Genomic DNA, 19,286 nt, shown 5'->3' on the forward strand with positions numbered 1-19,286 from the left:
AATGCGGACGATAATAGGACATGTTCTATTTATTTGTGGAACAGCCATGCGGAATGCACACAGAGTAATTCTTTTTTTTTTTTTTGCGTCCCTATTGAACTGAATGGTTCCGCATATCGGACGCCAAAAAAACTGAATGGACATGGAAAAAGAAACATTTGTGTGCATGAGCCCCAAGTGAGAATTCTGTAGACACGAAACCCATAAAACTGTGGTGGAATTCGTTTTTTTCCAGCTTCCCACTACATTGTATGCAGCATAAAATGGTGCCATTAGAACGTCCAACTTTTCCTAAAAAAAGCAAGTCCTCATATGGCCATGTTAATGGAAAAATAAAAAAAGTTATGGATCCGGGAAGGCTGGGGGTAAAAAACAGAAACGTTAAAAAAAAATAAAAAAATACCCATTTCGTGAAAATGTTAAGTATAAGGTCTATGCACACAGCATTTTCATTCTTGACCAAGCTATTCTTGATATGTAAGATCTGTCCACGCTCTGTAGGCTGTATAGTGAGACTGTATATAGGCACCATCACGGCTGACATTCCCATTTATCTTCTCGCTTCCCGTTTCTTCTTCAGGACCATCATATTTAGTCCAAACAGAACACTTCATAGTAGAAAAGTACATTTGTTTTTTATATCAAAGCATTTCACTGGTGATCGTAAAAATATAAATATGTAAATATGCCCCCCATATAACTTCATACTTCTAGTATTTGTGGCTTTTCCCCAAAATTGACTGTTTGCACCCCTGCATGACAAAGCAGGGTACTAATAGGCACTTGGTCATATCTGTTCATATCACGATGCAGGAAATGGACTCTGTTACCTGCAATAAAAAACAAGAACATCAATAGACATAAAAAACTGTGATATCCCCATGCGAATAGGCTCTAAAATATAATGAAGGTTTGTGATGTCACCGCTCATCTCAAAGTTTCCAAACTGTATTCCAAAGCATTCCTCCTGTTGTGAAGAAATAGCAGGGGTCTGACTTAGCAGAAACTTCTGTGGGGCTTGACAGGAAAGGGGTGTGCCTAATATCTGCCATTTTACTCCAAAAATTTTGTACAATTTTGGCATAAAAATATGTCTCAAAGTAAGCTGACCAATAGTTGGTATAGAGTCAGAGAGAAGTGTCTATCCCTGCACCAGATTTATCACCCAGCCTGAGCCCCCGTGATAAATCTGGTGCAGGTCTACACAGTCTGTCACAGTATCAGTTCCATGGCTGTTTTTCTATAACCTCAATATAAAATCAGTACTGTGCATGAACGCCTCAGATCTCACTGCTGTGTATTCTAATGCCTCCTTCCCTCCCAAAGATTCCTGCATTGGTGACAATAATTCAATCTATAATCACTTTTATGAGCATTTTCTATGCTTACACTCAAATGACTCTTCACAGAGCTACCTGGAGACCAGCCATCATCCAAAGACTCCTTATCCTCGTGCTCCTTTGCAACTCCACTGGCACATGTGAAGTATCCACCCTGCATTTGGCTGGAATATTTATTGCAGCAAATAAACCATACTTCTGTCTTTCAACCTTACATACCTGGCCCTACTATTAATGATCCACCTTGTTGTGCTGGATCCCCTTGGAAATCAAAAGCAGGGCTTTGTATTGCTCTCCAGAGGCTTTTGATGCTTCCAGTGATCATGTTTGATTTCACATGGGGGCTTCTTCCTAAAAAACAGAATAATACTTCCCCATTAACCCTATAAACAACAACAAAACAACATTACTGATGACCAGTCTCTATCTCACGTAATTTCTACTGTGCATCTCGTCTGGTTCTGACCTCGGCTCATCTTTTGAGGAACTCTCTGTATCTCGTTTTCGTACTGCTTTGTCCTCCTGGTTCTGACCCATTTACGTGCGACTCTGTCTTTGTGTCATTTGTGTCTAGGTGTTTGTCTGTCTTGGCACCTTAGTAACATAGAGACTGTCGACCAGTTGCAGTCTTGCTACCTAGGACTTGCATAGCAAGTAGGTAGGGAAAGCGGTCTGGGTTCTAGGTTAGGGCTCACTGTCCGTGTGTGTCCCTACCTACAGGCGTTACACATTACTAGCATTTATTGTGAGCTGCACAGGTACCAACAGGCTTAAAAATATACTACAGACTTATCAATGCTTTTTCAAAGGCACTGCAAAAATGTGTCCTATTTTTATGCACTGTCTCGGAATTTACAGACAGCTTGTAACCTTAATGCTAACCCTGATACTCAGGTAATGAACTAGTTCCACAATAGAGATGGGCAATGATGAGGATCAATGTGCCTTGATGAAGATCTATGCACTGCACCCTTAGTTTCCTTGCTTCAGTATAAAGGAGTTTTCCGGGTGTTTTTTTTTAATGACCTATCCTTAGGATAGGAGAAAGAACAACGTGTGATGCCAGAATCGCCTCCAAACCATTCTTTATTGATCTACTTCATGTTACATAGTAACATAGTATATAAGGCCGAAAAAAGACATTTGTCCATCCAGTTTGGCCTGTTATCCTGAAAGTTGATCGAGAGCATAAAAAGGCTAGTGTATGGCTGAAACGTTGCAAGTTTTATCTGTATAACATGGAATATATCAGTAAGGAATCATTTGGAGAAGATGCTGACGTCACAAGTTGTTCTTTCTACTATTAGATGCGGATTCATCGGCAGACACTCTGCTGCATTTATGGTTACCATGGGTGAGAGACTTTGGTGCTGCTCTTAAAGTACCATTTTATTCCAGAATAATCCCTAATCCTTAGTTCTATTGTTTGCATGTGTAATGGAGTGCTGTCATAGGTTTTTGTTTGCTGTCTGCATGTTAGCTTTATGGATGTGCTAGTCTAAATTTTCTTGCAGTATCCTCAGTATAGGTCATCAATATGAGATTGGTGGGGTCTGACTCCTGACACCTCTGCCAATTAGCTGTTTGAGAAGCTTACCAAGCACAGAGCCATCCGTTGGATAGCGCCTGTTCTTGGTATTGCAGCTCAACCCCAATCACTTGAATGGGACTGAGCTGCACCTAGGTCACGTGACTGAACATGACATCAAATTACCTAGGAAGAGGCCTAAGCTCTCACGGAGAGCCGAGGCTTCTTCATACTGGTGATTAGCGGGGGTGCCATGAGTCGGACCCCCGCCCATCCTGAGGATAGGCCATCAATATAAAAATCCCAGAGAACCCCTTTAGAGGGGTTGTCCGGGTTCAGAGCTGAACCCGGACATACCTCCATTTTCACCCAGGCAGCCCCCCTGACTTGAGCATCAGAGCAGTTCATGCTCCGATGCTCTCCTTTGCCCTGCGCTAAATCGCGCAGGGCAAAGGCCTTTTTTTTGGAGATCCAGTGACGTACCGGGCTCTCCATGGGGCTGCCAGGAAGACTGGTGACATCACCGGCACTGATGGGCAGGATTTAGCGCTGCCCTAGCCAGTAAAATGGAATCGGTGACGTCACCGAACACACTGCCGGGCGGAAGCTTCCGCCCGACAGTGTGTTATGATAAACAAAAGAGCCCGTGCCCTGCGCGATTTAGCGCAGGGCAAGGGAGCGCATCGGAGCATGAGATGCTCTGATGCTAGCCTCAGGGGGGCTGCCTGGGTGAAAATAAGAGTATGTCCGGGTTCAGCTCTGAACCCGGACAACCCCTTTAAGATGGCCCATAGATTAAAACAGAGAGAACACCCCTTCCTGCTACATTCCCTGCTACACAACTGGCATGAAGTTCTGCAAAAATAGCCACAGACCAGTAACTGAACACACCCTGATTAGGACAGCTTATTTCATGTAAAATCCACGTTAAAGTACAAAGAAAAACCACCAGGGAACATGATATTAATAATTCGGTAGTCATTACCTGAAGAACTAGAAGACTCTCCTTTTTTCATGCCCAGTTTGCAATAGATATCTTTGTTAGTATCGACATATATTTCATGATTGTATCCAGTTAAGGCACAAAATTGCTGAAAAAAGCACAGAAAAGTTATCAGCCTGTTCTCCGTGCATGGCCAACATAAAGGGTTCATGTACATAAGTTGTCACTCACAATTGTAAGGAATGATGCAGTTTTCTACTTGTGGTGCACTTCATACATAAATTGTGAGTAACATTTATACTATTAGACCCCTGTCCAACATTTGAAGGGAGCCTGTCCGGTCCTATAGGATACTCTTATTTCAGTGCTGTCTCACTCATGTATTAAAGGTACTGTCCCTTCAGGACATTTATGGTAGATCCGTTATGTCAAAAATGGGGCACTGTCATGTGCTGCCAGAAATGGAGGGGACACTTTGCTATTCTTTGGAAGTCCCATAGCAATGAATGGAGAGGGCCATGCCTGCGCCTCTCTTCTCCATTCCTGGCAGCTTGCAGTGGGGCTCCATTTATAAATGCGTCCTAGACAGAGGCAGCCTGCACAGGACGCAGATATAATTGGGCATTTGCCTCAGCTCTGGCAGGACCAGAAAGCATTGTCTCCCTGCCCGACTATTCTGTGTTTTGTTGTGATGTAAGTGGTGTGATGACGTCATTGTGCATCCTGTAATGTTCTGCAGGTGCCAGTCTGCATCGCTGGATAACTTTGTGGGACCAGGGAATAGTGAGTATCATACAGTGTGTACGTTGTATATGGGGACACAGGGCATGAGGCGCACCATGGGGACACAGGGCATGAGGCGCACCATGGGGACACAGGGCATGAGGCGCACCATGGGGACACAGGGCATGAGGTTCTATATAAAGGGGGCACAGAGCAAGAGGCACTATATAAAGGGAGTACAGAGCAAGAGGGACTGTACATAGGACTTTTTTTTTTAATCTAAAATAAATTTCAGATGGAAATGGCTAAAATGCAATTTTTTTTATTTATTTTTTGTTCTGTTCCTCTGATGGATCAGAACAACGGAAAACTAAATGGTCTTATGCCTCATTTACACACCAGTGTTTGGTCAGTGATTTCCATCAGTGATTTTTGAGCCAAAACCAGGTGCAGCTCTATACACAGAACAGGTGCAGATCTTTCCCTTATAGCTTATGTCTGTGGAGGCTCCAGTCCTGGTTTTGGTTCACAATCACTGATGAAAATCACTGACCAAAACACTGACATGTGACTAAGGCCTCATGTACACGACCGTTGTGTGCATCCGTGGCCGTTGTGCCGTTTTCAGTTTTTTTTCGCGGACCCATTGACTTTCAATGGGTCCGTGGAAAAATCGGAAAATGCACAGTTTTGCAACTGCATCCGTGATCCGTGTTTCCTGTCCGTCAAAAAAAATGACCTGTCCTATTTTTTTGACGGACAACGGTTCACGGACCCATTCAAGTCAATGGGTCCGTGAAAGAACACGGATGCACACAAGATTGGCATCCGCGATCCGTGGCCGTAGGTTACTTTCATACAGACGGATCCGAAGATCCGTCTGCATAAAAGCTTTTTCAGAGATGAGTTTTCACTTCGTGAAAACTCATATCCGACAGTATATTCTAACACAGAGGCATTCCCATAGTGATGGGGACGCTTCTAGTTAGAATATACTCCGAACTGTGTACATGACTGCCCCCTGCTGCCTGGCAGCACCCGATCTCTTACAGGGGGCTGTGATCCACACAATTAACTCCTCAGGTGCTGCACCTTAGGGGTTAATTGTGCATATCATAGCCCCCTATAAGAGATCAGGGGCTGCCAGGCAGCAGGGGGCAGTTTGAATATCATTGGTGGCCAGTGTGCGGCCCCCCCCGCCCCCTCCCTCTATTGTAATATCATTGGTGGCCAGTGTGCAGCCTCCCCCGGCCCCCCTCCCTCCCTCTATTGTAATATCATTGGTGGCCAGTGTGCGGCCTCCGTCGGCCCCCCCTCCCTCCCTTTATTGTAATATAATTGGTGGCCAGCGTGCGGCCCCCCCCTCCCTCTATTGTAATATCATTGGTGGCCAGTGTGCGGCCCCCCCTCTATTGTACTAATATCATTGGCGGCCAGTGTGCGGCCTCCCCTCCCCCCGATCATTGGTGGCAGCGGAGAGTTCCGATCGGAGTCCCAGTTTAATCGCTGGGGCTCCGATCGGTAACCATGGCAACCAGGACGCTACTGCAGGCCTGGTTGCCATGGTTACTTAGCAATATTACAATATTAGAAGCATCATACTTACCTGCTGCGCTGTCTGTGACCGGCCGGGAGCTCCTCCTACTGGTAAGTGACAGGTCTGTGCAGCGCATTGCTTAATGATCTGTCACTTACCAGTAGGAGGAGCTCCTGGCGGGCCACAGACAGCGATTAAACTGGGACTCCAATCGGAACTCTCCGCTGCCACCAATGATCGGGCAGGGGGGGGAAGGAGGGAGGCCGCACACTGGCCACCAATGATATTACGATAGGGGGGGGGCCCGCACGCTGGCCACCAATGATATTACAATAGAGGGGGGGCCGGGGGGGGCCGCACACTGGCCACCAATGATATTCAAACTGGGGAGGGAGGGGGGGTCTGCCCCCTGCTGCCTGGCAGCCCCTGTTTTCTTACAGGGGGCTATGATACGCACAATTAACCCCTTCAGGTGCGGCACCTGAAGGGTTAATTGTGCTGATCACAGCCCCCTGTAAAATATCGGGTGCTGCTAGGCAGCAGGGGGCAGTCATGTACACAGTTCGTAGTATATTCCAACTAGAAGCGTCCCCATCACTATGGGAACGCCTCTGTGTTAGAATATACTGTCGGATCTGAGTTTCACGATCTAACTCAAATCCGATGGTATATTCTAACATAGAGGCGTTCCCATGGTGATGGGGATGCTTCAAGTTAAAATATACCATCGGATTGGAGAAAACTCCGATCCTATGGTATATTAACTCCTGACTTACATTGAAAGTCAATGGGGACGGATCCGTTTGAAATTGCACCATATTGTGTCAACGTCAAACGGATCCGTCCCCATTGACTTGCATTGTAATTCAGGACGGATCCGTTTGCCTCCAAAAATCAAGGAAGACCCACGGATGAAAAAACGGTCACGGATCACGGACCAACGGAACCCCGTTTTGCGGACCGTGAAAAAATACGGTCGTGTGCATGAGGCCTAAGGCTAGAGTTATGAAAAGAAAGTTCCAGCATTCCTATTTCATAGGGAAATTCAAGTATTTACTAAAATAGACATTTCTGGGGTTACATGTCCTTTTTAGACATAAACATAACATACAGTATGTGTGTAAATCTACTTCTGGATGTAAAACTTCTGGTGGAAAATGCCTCCATCATGTGGTGTGCAGTGTAACATGGCACAATTCTTTTTTTTTTTCATTAATTCATATGGGCTTTGACAGAATTAACAACTCCTGGCCTGACCTCCCAGCACTGACGGGGTCACATAGCATTATATTGATTTATGATGCTATGTAACCCTTACAGTTCTGGAATGTATTGGATAACACTGACAGCATTATGTTAGTGTTATCCAATACAGTCCAGAACTCTAAGGCTGGGTTCACACGGGCGTCACGTTTTGGCTCCGGATGCGTCCCGGGTGCATTGCGGCAAACCCGCGCGAGTAGTTACCCAATTGCAGGCAGTTTTGACTGAAATTGCGTTCTGTTGTTCAGTTTTTATCGCGCGGTGCAATGCGTTTTGCACGCGTGTAATAAAAAACTGAATGTGGTACCCAGACCTGAACTTCTTCACTGAAGTTCAGGTTTGGGTTCGGTGTTGTGTAGATGTAATTATTTTCCCTTATAACATGGTTATAAGGGAAAATAATAGCATTCTTTAATACAGAATGCTTAGTAGAAGATCAATTAGGGGGTAAAAAAAAATAATAATTAACTCACCTCCTCCAATTGATCGTGTAGCTGCCGGTCTCCTGTTCTTTCTTCAGTACCTGTCAAAGGACCTGTGGTGACGTCACTGAGCTCATCACATGTGAATGGACCATGTGATGTGACGTCACCACAGGTCCTTTAGCCAGCAGCTCATGATTAAAGAAGTAAGAAAAGATCGGCAACTACGCGATCAAGAGGAGGAGGTGAGTTAATTTTTTTTTATTTCTTAACTCTCAATTGACCTTCTACTAAGCATTTTGTATTAAGTAACCTGTTATAAGGGAAATTAATACAGCGAATAGACTTTCATCTTAGCAACCATGTGTGAAAATCGCACCGCATCCGCAATTGCCGATTTTCACGCAGTCCCATTCACTTCTATGGGGCCTGCGTTTCGTGAAAAACGCACAATATAGAGCATGCTGCGATTTTCACGCAACGCACAACTGATGCGTGAAAATCACCGCTCATCTACACAGCTCCATAGAAGTGAATGGGTCCGGATTCAGTGCGGGTGCAATGCGTTCGTTCACCTCCCGCATTGCACCAGCGCGGAAATCTCGCCCGTGTGAACCCAGCCTAAGGCCTCTTTCACATGAACGATACGGATTGGTTCAGGATGCGTTCAGTGAAATTCGCACCACTATGCAGGCAAGTTCAGTCAGTTTTTTCTTCAATTGCGTTCAGTTGTTCAGTTTTTTCTGCGTGGTTGCAATCAGTTTTGATGCATTTTTCACGTGCGAGAAAAACAAACTGAAAGTTTACATCTCTTAGCAACCATCAGTGAAAAACGCATCGCACCCGAACTGAATCCAGATTACATCCGGATGCAATGCGTTTTACACTAAAGCCCCATTCACTTCGTGAAAAACGCAGAATATAGAACATGCTGTGATTCCAACACAACGCAGAACTGATGCATGTACACAGACCCATTGAAATGAATGGGTCAGGATTAAGCGCAGGTGCTATACGTTCACTTCACGCATTGCACCCGCGCGGAAAACTCGCTTGTGTGAAAGGGGCCTAAGGGTTACATAGCATCATAAATCAATATAATGCTATGCAACCCCAAAAGTATTGGGAGATCAGGACGGGAGTTGCTGCGAGTCCAGATTGTGGAACTCGCTCATCTGAATGGGGCCTAAGGCTGTATGCAGCTGTAATATAGCCATGTGCATAAGGGTGCATTCACACGACTGCGCCGTGTTTGGTGGTCCGCAAATTGCAGATCCACAAAACACGGATGCCGTAATTTGCGGAATGGGTGGCCCATTATAGTAATGCCTATTCTTGACAAGAATAGGACATGCTCTATACTTTTTATGCGGGGCCGCGGAACGGAACAACGGATGCAGACAGCACACACTGTGCTTTCCGCATCTTTTGTGGCTCCATTAAAAATGAATGGGTCTGCACCTGTACCGCAAAATTGAAGAACGGATGCGGAGCCATTCATACGGTTGTGTGAATGAGCCCTAAGACTGATCCTTAGGCATGTTGTCAGATACCTGTGTCCATTGCAAGATGTGACTGTTTCAAGTAAGCGTGTCATGGATATGTTTAATTTTTTTATGAACAAAATAAGGCTAATTCTAGTTTCTATTTCTCATACTTTTACCTGTACATGTAGATAGGATGACTGCCCAATGACAATAAGTCTTACATCTGCAGCCTTAAAAGAGACAAAACACATAAAAGAAAAATGTGTTTGTTGCATCAAAAACTAGTTACTATTATAATATTGTTACAATAATGCACTGAAAATGTGAATTGAAATTATCTTAAATGAAATCTGTCAGCACCAAACTACAGTAAACGGTGTATGGTGTAAGTGATGCCTAGTCCGGTTATGCAATTGTTATCTGACTCTGTCCTCCCACAAACCAGCAATAAAATGGAGGACTCCTCTTTGAGTCCTCTCCATTATATGCGTGAGCTGGGGAGTCCTCTCAATGCATATTACTGCTGATTTGTCTGAGCACAGAATGAGATAACTGGACTCAGCGTCACCTACACTCTACACCACGTACTCTAGTTTGGAGGGTGTTTTGGATCGGACAGATTCTATTTAAAGGGTATTCCTATAAAAAAAAAACATTACTGTGCAATGAATAGGGCATTTTAAATGGAGTTTTATTGGTATATACAACCCCAATTCCAAAACCAGAATAACATAATTTCAAATATCATATACTAAACTCCTTTAGAAAAAGTTGAGACATGCTTAACAAAAGGCTGGAAAAATAGGTTGTACTAATAAAAAACAGCTGAAGAAGCAATTTTCAACCAAGTCACATGACTGGGTATAATAAGAGCATGTTAGAGACGCAGTGTCCCTCAGAAGCAAAGATGGGCAGAGGTTCCCCAATCTTCGAGAAACTTCATCTAAATGTTGGGGAACAATTTCAGAAAAAATTTCTTCAACTTAAAATTGTGAAGGCTTTGAGTATCCAACCACCTACAGTACATAATACTGTATCATCAACAGATTCAATCTGGAGAAATCCATGTGTGCACCGGACAAGACCGACGGTCAATATTGGATGCTTGTGGTCTACCGGCCCTCAGATGGCACTGCATTAAAAACAGGCATAATTCTGTACAGGAAATGACTGCGTGGCCTAAGGAAGACTTCCAGAAATCATTGTCTGTGAACACAGCCCACAGTGCACTCCACAAACTGGATCATGCAAAGAAGAAGCCATATGCTAACACGATCCAAAAATGATGCCATGCTCTATTGGTCAAAGCTCATTTAAAATAGACTGAAGCAAAATGGAAAACTGTTCTGTGGTCAGATGAATTAAAAATTCTAAATCTTTTTGGAACCATGGACGTCGTGTACTGTGGACTCAAGAGGAGAGGGACCACACAGGTCGTTATCAGCACACAGTTCAAACGCCTGCATCTCTCCTATAGCGTGGGTAGCTTACACATCTGGAAAGGCACTATTAATGCTGAACAGTATACAGAGTTTTAGAACAACATATGCTCCCAGACAATATCTTTCATTAAGAAAATGCTAAGCCACATCCTGCAGACATCACATCAGCATGGCTCCGCAGAAGAAGAGTCCGGGTACTGAACTGGCCTGCAATCCAGAGCTTTCATCAATTGAAAACATTTGGCCCATCGTGAAACAAGAAATATAGCATGCCCAGACTACCTACAGCTATCAGTTTACAGCAGGGCACAGTGGGAGTTGTAGTTTCACAACAGCTGGAGAGCCGCAGGTTGGCCATGCCTGGTGTAAGGCTTTTGGAATGTGGAGATAAAATAATGAAAAAAAGCATATTTACCTCTTGTTCTGGCTCCTTTGGCCTACAGTGACATGTCCCCAAGCTACACATAACATGCCCTTTTGGGGGGATTACCACTGCATCAGTCATTGACTACAATGCTGCACGTGACCCTGTCCATGCCAGAAATTTACATGTAGGGAATGCAGTGAAGACAGTGTGGACCAAATGAGCTAGAACCATGCAACAGGGAGCATGTAATTATTCTGTCACCAACCTGACCGGTTTTAAACGATCACATAGTTCAGTGGGACACAAAGACATGACACAGATGTTACCTTTGTTTAATTTTTCAGATCATCCAAATCGCCCAAAAGTCGTTTTTTATGATATGCTAATGAGTCGTCGAAAGTGCCCAGGGCCGTAGAGTTTGCAGAAAGTGCCCAAGTTCCCCCTGCCTCACTCGCACCTAACTCCTCCCCTCAGTAAGCTCAGGCCAGCCCTGTGGCTCTGTGACATCATATTTCCCTATAGGCCGTTCGCGCATCCCTGCCGGGCCCGGGCATGCGCAGTGTTCTGCCCACAGTGGGAAGAGGCACAGAGATATGCAGTGCACATGCGCCAGTTACTGGCGTAAAATCTGCGCATGCGCACTGCATATCTCTGTGCCTCTGCGATGCACGAACGGCCTATAGGGAAATATGATGTCACAGAGCCACAGGGCTGGCCTGAGCTTACTGAGGGGAGGAGTTAGGTGCGAGTGAGGCGGAGGAACTTGGGCACTTTCTGCAAACTCTCCGCCCCTGGGCACTTGCGACGGCTCATTAGCATATCATAAAAAACGACTTTTTGGGCGATTTGGATGATCTGAAAAATTAAACAAAGGTACCATCTGTGTCATGTCTTTCTGTCCCACTGAACTATGTGATCGGTTTAAAACCGGTCAGGTTGGTGACAGACTCCCTTTAAAGAGGACCTTTCATTACAATAAAAAATCTAAACTAAGTATGCTGACATGGAGAGCGGCGCCCAGGGATCTCCCTGCACTTAGTATTATCCCTTGGCACCGCTCTGTTCTCCCGGTATAGGCTCCGGTATCTTCCGATTTTCGGCTCAACTGGGAGGAGCCTGCTCTAGTTCTCCTGGGCGTCTCCTTCTCCCAGGCTGTAGTGCTGGCCAATCGCAGCGCTCAGCTCATAGCCTGGGAGAAAAAAACCTCTCAGGTTATGAGCTGAGCGCTGCGAATGGCCAGCGCTACAGCCTGGGAGAAGGAGACGCCCAGGAGAACTAGAGCAGGCTCCTCCCAGTTGAGCCGAAAATCAGAAAATACCGGAGCCTATACCGGGAGAACGGAGTGGCGCCCAGGGATAATAGTAAGTGCAGGGAGATCCCTGGCCCCCGCTCTCCATGTCAGCATACTTAGTTTAGATTTTTTATTGTAGTGAAAGATCCTCTTTAAGTCCACAGGTCCGTAGTGGAGGGATGAGAATTTTTTACACTTATGAAAGGCTGGAATAACACTTTAAGGCAGTGGTCTCCAACCTTTGGCTGTCCAACGCTTGCAAAACAACAACTCCCATAATGTCCTGATAGCCGCAGTCTGTCAGGGCCCAATTGGAGTTGCAGTTTTACAACAGCTGGAGAGCCACAGGTTGGAGATCACTGCCTTAAAGGGTAGAGCTATTTCCCCCCATGTTAGGTACTAAACCTGGTCCAGGAAGAAGGGTAAAAGAAGACCAGGAATTGTTGGAAATTTCTAATAAAAGTACATTATTTGTGTATCTTGCTTAGGCCTCATGCACACGACCATATGTATTTTGCGGTCCACAAAAATACGTCCGTGTGCATTCCATATTTTGTGGAACGGAACAGCTGGCCCCTAATAGAACAGTCCTATCTTTGTCTGTAATGCAGACAATAATAGGACATGTTCTATTTTTTTGCAGAACGGAAATATGGACATACGGAAACGGAATGCACACAGAGACCCATTGAAATGAATGGTTCCGCATATGGTCTGCAAAAAACCCGGAATGGACACGGAAAGAAAATACGTTTGTGTGCATGAGCCCTTAAAGGGGTTATCCAACCCCTATAATGCCCCCCAAAATTCCCAGGCCCCTCACACAGGTTATACTTACCCTGCTCTTTGGCACCCACGTCGCTCCTGGTGGAACTAGCCTCCCTAGTGTCACCTGCGATGCTGGGGAGGCTCGTCCCCGTCGCGGCCTGCAATTGGCTGCAACCCCCCCACATCAGAAGCGACGCGGGTGCTGGGGAGCGAGGGAAGTATAACCTGTGTGAGGGGCCCAGGCATTTTGGGGGGCGTTATAGGGGTTGGATAACCCCTTTAAAGGTTGAAAATGCTAGTTTCTTTCTCACTGGAATACCCTTGTAATAAACGTCTAGTTGCTGTAACTGAGGAATGGCACAACATAAAGGTATATGAAAAGATGTTCCAGAATTATTACTACAAAAGACATGTCAGGAGAGGTGACAGGTCCACTTAAAATACAATACCCCATCATAGAAACTTGTACTGAACATTGCAGATACTCAGTGCTGTATCATTGTTATAATATTACTTATTATTAATCATACAATATTTATTCATGCATATATTTATTATTATTCTTTTATTGCAGTCCATACCTGTAGAAAGCTTTTCGGTATCTTAGCCAAATCTTCCACATATTCTTTACATGTATAGCAGAGGAAATTCTACAAAAAAACATGTTTCTTAGCAACTGTTAAGTGTTAAACAATGAATCAGTTACAGGCCACTGGTTAGACTGGCCTGGTCGTACACCAATTCCCAGTTCATCAAAGGTAGAGGGCACCAATATGTGTTTTACAAACTTCTTTAGTTAGTTTACATGCATAGCCTCTTATTAATAAGCTGAGCTTAAAGGGGGTATCCAATTTCAAGAAAACCCCCCACAAGTGTCGGGCCCCTCACCGGTAATATACTTACCCCGCTCCTCTCGCCACTCCTGGTCCCCACACTGCCGCTGCTTCTTCTCCCTGTACACGGATGAAAACATCCGGTGTCAGGGGGGAGCAGCCAATGGCAAACGGGGACGAGCCTCCCTAGCATTGCGGGTGACGCTACGGAGGCTCGTCCCCGTCCCCGCCTGCCATTGGCTGCTCGTCCCCGACACCGGAAGTTTTCATCCGTGTGCAGGGTGAAGCAGCAGCGACGATGCGGCATCGGTAGCTGGGTAAGTATATTACCGGTGAGGGGCCCGGCACATGTTGGTGGGGGGTTTCTTGAAATTGGATAACCCCTTTAAATACTGATATAAGGTCTCATGCTTTATATACACTATAGTGTAAAAATACATACTTTATGTGGTGCAATCTGAAGGCAATTAACTCCTTCCAAACACCATTTTGTCAACCTTCTTGACACAGCCTAATTTTGCAAATCTGTCATGTGTGAATTTACATATGTGGTAATAACTTTGGAATGGTTTTTCACTTATCCAAGCGATTCTGAGATAGTTTTTTCATGACACATTGTCATGGAGAAAAGGAGCGCCATAAGGTTTTTGGAGGGCAAATTGTGCTGCAATAAAGAGACCCTAAGGTACCCTTTCAGTAGAAACACCCCATTTTGGAAGGTACACCCCTCAAGGAATTTTTTGAGTGGTGCAGTGAGTGCTTTGACCCAATTTGACCTCAAATATATTTCTTTTTCACAAGGGATAACCACATTTTTTTCTTAATATGGCAAAAGCCCATATATGATCATAAACTATTATATGGGCACACCACAGGACTAAGAAGGAAAGGAGCACCATTTTTGGAGGGCAGATTGTTCTGGAATGTTTTTTGAGCTCCATGGCGCATTTGAAGAGACCCTGAGATACACCTCCAGTGGAAACCCCCCAAAAGTGACCCCATTTTGGAAACTACACCCTTTAAGGACTTTATGGAGGGGTGTAGTGAGTGTTTTGACCCCACAGATATTTCATAAAATCAAGTTTTTGTGTCACCATTTTCTGCACAAAAAAAAAAATTCTGCCGTTGGTCTTGTTTGAGGGCTTATTTTTTGCAAGGTTAGCTGATGTTTTCATTGGTACCATTTTGGGCTACATACGACTTTTTGATTACATGATATTATGATTTTTGGGAGCCAAGATGATCTCTGGTTCAGAGCAATACAATATATGCTGTATTGTACTGCAATAAAACTGACAGTTCAAACTGTCAAACTAATTTAATCAGTTTCTATGAGGAGATAAGTTCTAGACTTGACAGCGGCGAATCAATGGATGTCGTATATCTGGACTTCTCCAAAGCATTTGACACTGTACCACATAAAAGGTTAGTATATAAAATGAGAATGCTTGGACTGGGAGAAAACATCTGTATGTGGGTAAGTAACTGGCTCAATGATAGAAAACAGAGGGTGGTTATTAACGGTACATACTCAGATTGGGTCACTGTCACTAGTGGAGTACCTCAGGGGTCAGTATTGGGCCCTATTCTCTTCAATATATTTATTAATGATCTTGTAGAAGGCTTGCACAGTAAAATATTAATTTTCGCAGATGACACTAAACTGTGTAAAGTAATTTACACTGAAGAGGACAGTATACTACTACAGAGGGATCTGGATAGATTGGAGGCTTGGGCAGATAAGTGGCAGATGAGGTTTAACACTGACAAATGTAAAGTTATGCACATGGGAAGGAATAATGCAAGTCACCCGTACATACTAAATGGTAAAATACTCGGTAACACTGACATGGAAAAGGATCTAGGAATTTTAATAAACAGCAAACTAAGCTGCAAAAAACAGTGTCAGGCAGCTGCTGCCAAGGCCAATAAGATAATGGGTTGCATCAGAAGGGGCATAGATGCCCATGATGAGAACATAGTCCTACCACTTTACAAATCACTAGTCAGACCACACATGGAGTACTGCGTACAGTTCTGGGCTCCAGTGAACAAGGCAGACATAGCAGAGCTGGAGAAGGTCCAGAGGAGGGCAACTAAAGTAATAACTGGAATGGGGCAACTACAGTACCCTGAAAGATTATCAAAATTAGGGTTATTCACGTTAGAAAAAAGACGACTGAGGGGAGATCTAATTACCATGTATAAATATATCAGGGGTCAGTACAGAGATCTATCCCATCATCTATTTATCCCCAGGACTGTGACTGTGACAAGGGGACATCCTCTGCGTCTGGAGGAAAGAAGGTTTGTACACAAACATAGAAAAGGATTCTTTACGGTAAGAGCAGTGAGACTATGGAACTCTCTGCCTGAGGAGGTGGTGATGGTGAGTACAATAAAGGAATTCAAGAGGGGCCTGGACGTATTTCTGGAGTGTAATAATATTACAGGCTATGTCTACTAGAGAGGGGTCGTTGATCCAGGGAGTTATCTGATTGCCTGATTGGAGTCGGGAAGGAATTTTTTATTCCCCTAAAGTGAGGAAAATTGGCTTCTACCTCACAGGGTTTGTTTTTTTTGCCTTCCTCTGGATCAACTTGCAGGATAACAGGCCGAACTGGATGGACAAATGTCTTTTTTCGGCCTTATGTACTATGTTACTATGTTATGTACTATGTTAGTTCGCCTGTGGGACCCAGCCTTAGGCTGGCCCTTGGCGGCTTCCATAGCTGGCAGACCCGGAAGTCATTGTAAGGTTTTCAGCTACCATGGGCACCCCGTGATCGCATCTTAGGGAGTGAATGGTTGAAAGCGGTAGCCCATCTCCTTCCATAAACTTCTTAGATTCTGTATTCAGCATTGACCACTGCCTCTAAGGGGTTAATCAGTTGGCATCAGCGTTTTCATAGATGCCAGCAGATACAGCAGTGCTCTGGCTATCAGTTGCAGACAGGCCCTTGTGCCTGCCCAATCAGTGCACCATACATGTATGGCGTACTACGGGAGGGTGGTCATCATTACTTACCTGGCAGACTCCAAACTGCTGCTCTTGTTTGGATTTGTTTAACCGGCTGCAGACTGCACATGACATCACTGAGGCCAATGTTTGGCTGCAGCGGTCACAGGTTATCGACATGATGTCCCCGATTCAGCCGGATAAACAGATCTTGACTAAATAGACAGAATATATTGGAATAAATGCCCTGATCAGCTATCCATCTCTGGTAATCTAGTACCCATAATAAGCATGCATGGGATAGGCATAAGGCCATCCTTCATATAAGATAGGGCCAGGGGCTATCCATAGTATTCAGTATATTGGGCAGACTAGATGGGCCCAATGGTTCTTATCTGCCGACACATTCTATGTTTCTATGTAATATCACTACTTTGTGAAGATACAGGAGGCTGATTATTTCTTTTAATAAAGCAGAATAGTAAGATCACGGTGCTCTTACCCGCACAAAGATTATGATGGCTTTTCTATCTCGGTACAAGTCCCCAAATTCCAAACTGTTGCCATACTGATCTCTCACCAGGCAGGTGGCAGCTAGTTCCAGGTCTGGGTGATACATGGCGTTCCACACATCGGTACTATTGGCATCCGTACTCCTGCCTATTTGCTGGATGACAGGGAAACTTTCTGTGGCCATGTTGCTTCCCTCGTCAGCTGGGTGGGATATAACACTCCCTCTCTAGCTGAGACAGTTTGTAGTAACAGTTGCTCTAACATAGGCGGAGTTTCCCCAGGAACAAGAGCCTGCAAGCTACAAGGCACGTTAACCCCTTGAGTTACGTAGGCTTTCACTACTGTACAGTTTATACTAGAAAAACTCAGTATGTGGACTAATGGAATACTTACGTAGCAGAATCAGGAGCTCAGCTTTGCACATTGCTCCTCTGCCTGTGCCCACTCTGCTGAAGCCTGCCAGGCTTTAGGAGGGCAGCGCTGGTACAGGTAGGAGCAGAGATATGGCGCTCAGTGATGAGAATTCTGTACTCCCATACATAGCAGTGTACAGGAGTAGGGATTGCAAAGCACTATATAGGCACCGAAACTTCTGGTGCCCATATTGCATGGAAAACCAAAATAAGTATATTAGAAATGATTAGGGCATTTACAGTAGCTTTTAACAAACTTTATTGATAAGTTTAGGTATACTTTAAGTATTGATGATTGGTGAGGATCCAACTCCCCTCACCATGGTCAATCAGCATTTGAAAGGCGCTAACTAGTTACCGTACATAGTGCAGTTGAAAAAAGACACAAACCATCAAATTCAATAGAGAGATGGCTGTGAATTAAAGGGGTTGTCCGCCTTTTTTCAGATCGGCGAGGGTCCGACTCCAAGCACCCCCACCGATCAGCTGTTTGAAGAGTAAACAGCACTTGTACGAGCGCTGCCTTCTCTTCATTGTTTACTTGCTCACCATTGCAACTGCAGCGGTGAACAGGTGAAATTTCAGCTCCTTCGTCCCCATTCACTTCAATGGGTTCCTTCCTGCTCAAGTGCATAGAGGGGAGCCATCCTGTTAAAGTGAATTAGGACGGAGGAGCTGAAATTACCCGTTTATTTTTTAATTTTTATATTATAAATTACAGTTGCAACGGCGAGCAGGTAAACAATGAAGAGAAGGCAGAGCTCATACTCTTCAAACAGCTGATCGGTAGGGAGTCAGCCCCCCACTGATCTGATATTGATGACCTATCCTGAGGATAGGTCACCAATGTAAAAATAAAAAAGCGGACAACCCCTTTAAGGGAAGGGGACTGAGAAACAAAAAGTCTACCCATTTTTATAAGCATTCATGTTATTTAGCTAAGCCTTTTTTTAAACAATCCACTCTTTCTGCTGTTACCACATCCTGCGTTGGACTTATCTTATGATAGAGAAGTCTTGTCACCTCTGGAGAGTGAAGCGTTTCTTCTCCAGACAGCGGCAGCGCCCCCTTGTGTTTTGAGTGGATTTTCCATGAAACAGTCTTTTACCATATTTTTTTGTATGGGCCGTTTATATAGGTTAGGGTCGGTACACATCATGTTTTATGCCTCTATTTGCCGTATACATTAGAAGAAGAAAAAAGGATAGAAAAACACAGCACACCACGTTATTGTATCCTGCAGAGTCCGGTAAAAAAAACATATACTTTTCTTTTACAATGGTGAAGGGATGCCGCCGTGTGGCATCAGCCTGAGGCATCCGTTTAACGTATACTGTTTTTGTATACGTTATACTGATGGGAAAAACGTGATGTGAACCCAGCCTAAATCATGCTCCATGTAAAGTTTCGGTTAATCACAGGAGAAACAAGCAACTGGAGTTGTCCCCTTTTTTTTT

At 44.5% G+C, this 19,286-nt stretch overlaps 1 protein-coding gene across 2 annotated transcripts; it reads right to left on the minus strand.

Moving 5' to 3' along the window:
* Window positions 1–220: 220 nt before the first annotated feature.
* On the minus strand, window positions 221–17,606 carry PRXL2C (peroxiredoxin like 2C). 2 transcript variants are annotated; one of them, XM_040417014.1, is made up of 6 exons: window positions 17,484–17,606; window positions 13,693–13,761; window positions 9,420–9,473; window positions 3,859–3,959; window positions 1,560–1,693; window positions 221–830 (listed from the first exon to the last, which is right to left on the minus strand). In XM_040417014.1, exons 1-6 carry the CDS (start codon window positions 17,598–17,600, stop codon window positions 703–705), a joined length of 603 nt encoding a protein of 200 aa, XP_040272948.1. In that variant the 5' UTR covers window positions 17,601–17,606; the 3' UTR covers window positions 221–702. The 2 variants fall into 2 exon arrangements, with proteins under 2 accessions (XP_040272948.1, XP_040272947.1); XM_040417013.1 differs by having other exon boundaries at window positions 17,406–17,606.
* Window positions 17,607–19,286: the final 1,680 nt, after the last annotated feature.

Source organism: Bufo bufo, chromosome 2 (genome assembly GCF_905171765.1).
Source record: "Bufo bufo chromosome 2, aBufBuf1.1, whole genome shotgun sequence".
Taxonomy (NCBI): domain Eukaryota; kingdom Metazoa; phylum Chordata; class Amphibia; order Anura; family Bufonidae; genus Bufo; species Bufo bufo.

Excerpts from the sequence above, each read along its gene's own strand:
- PRXL2C (XM_040417013.1), bottom strand. The coding sequence starts at position 17,600 with ATGGCCACAGAAAGTTTCCCTGTCATCCAGCAAATAGGCAGGAGTACG. Across the intron at positions 9,474-13,692 it reads TACCGAAAAGCTTTCTACAG|GCTGCAGATGTAAGACTTAT; the intron begins GTATGGACTGCA and ends GTCTCTTTTAAG. Across the intron at positions 1,694-3,858 it reads AAAGGAGAGTCTTCTAGTTC|AGGAAGAAGCCCCCATGTGA; the intron begins TTCAGGTAATGA and ends ATTCTGTTTTTT.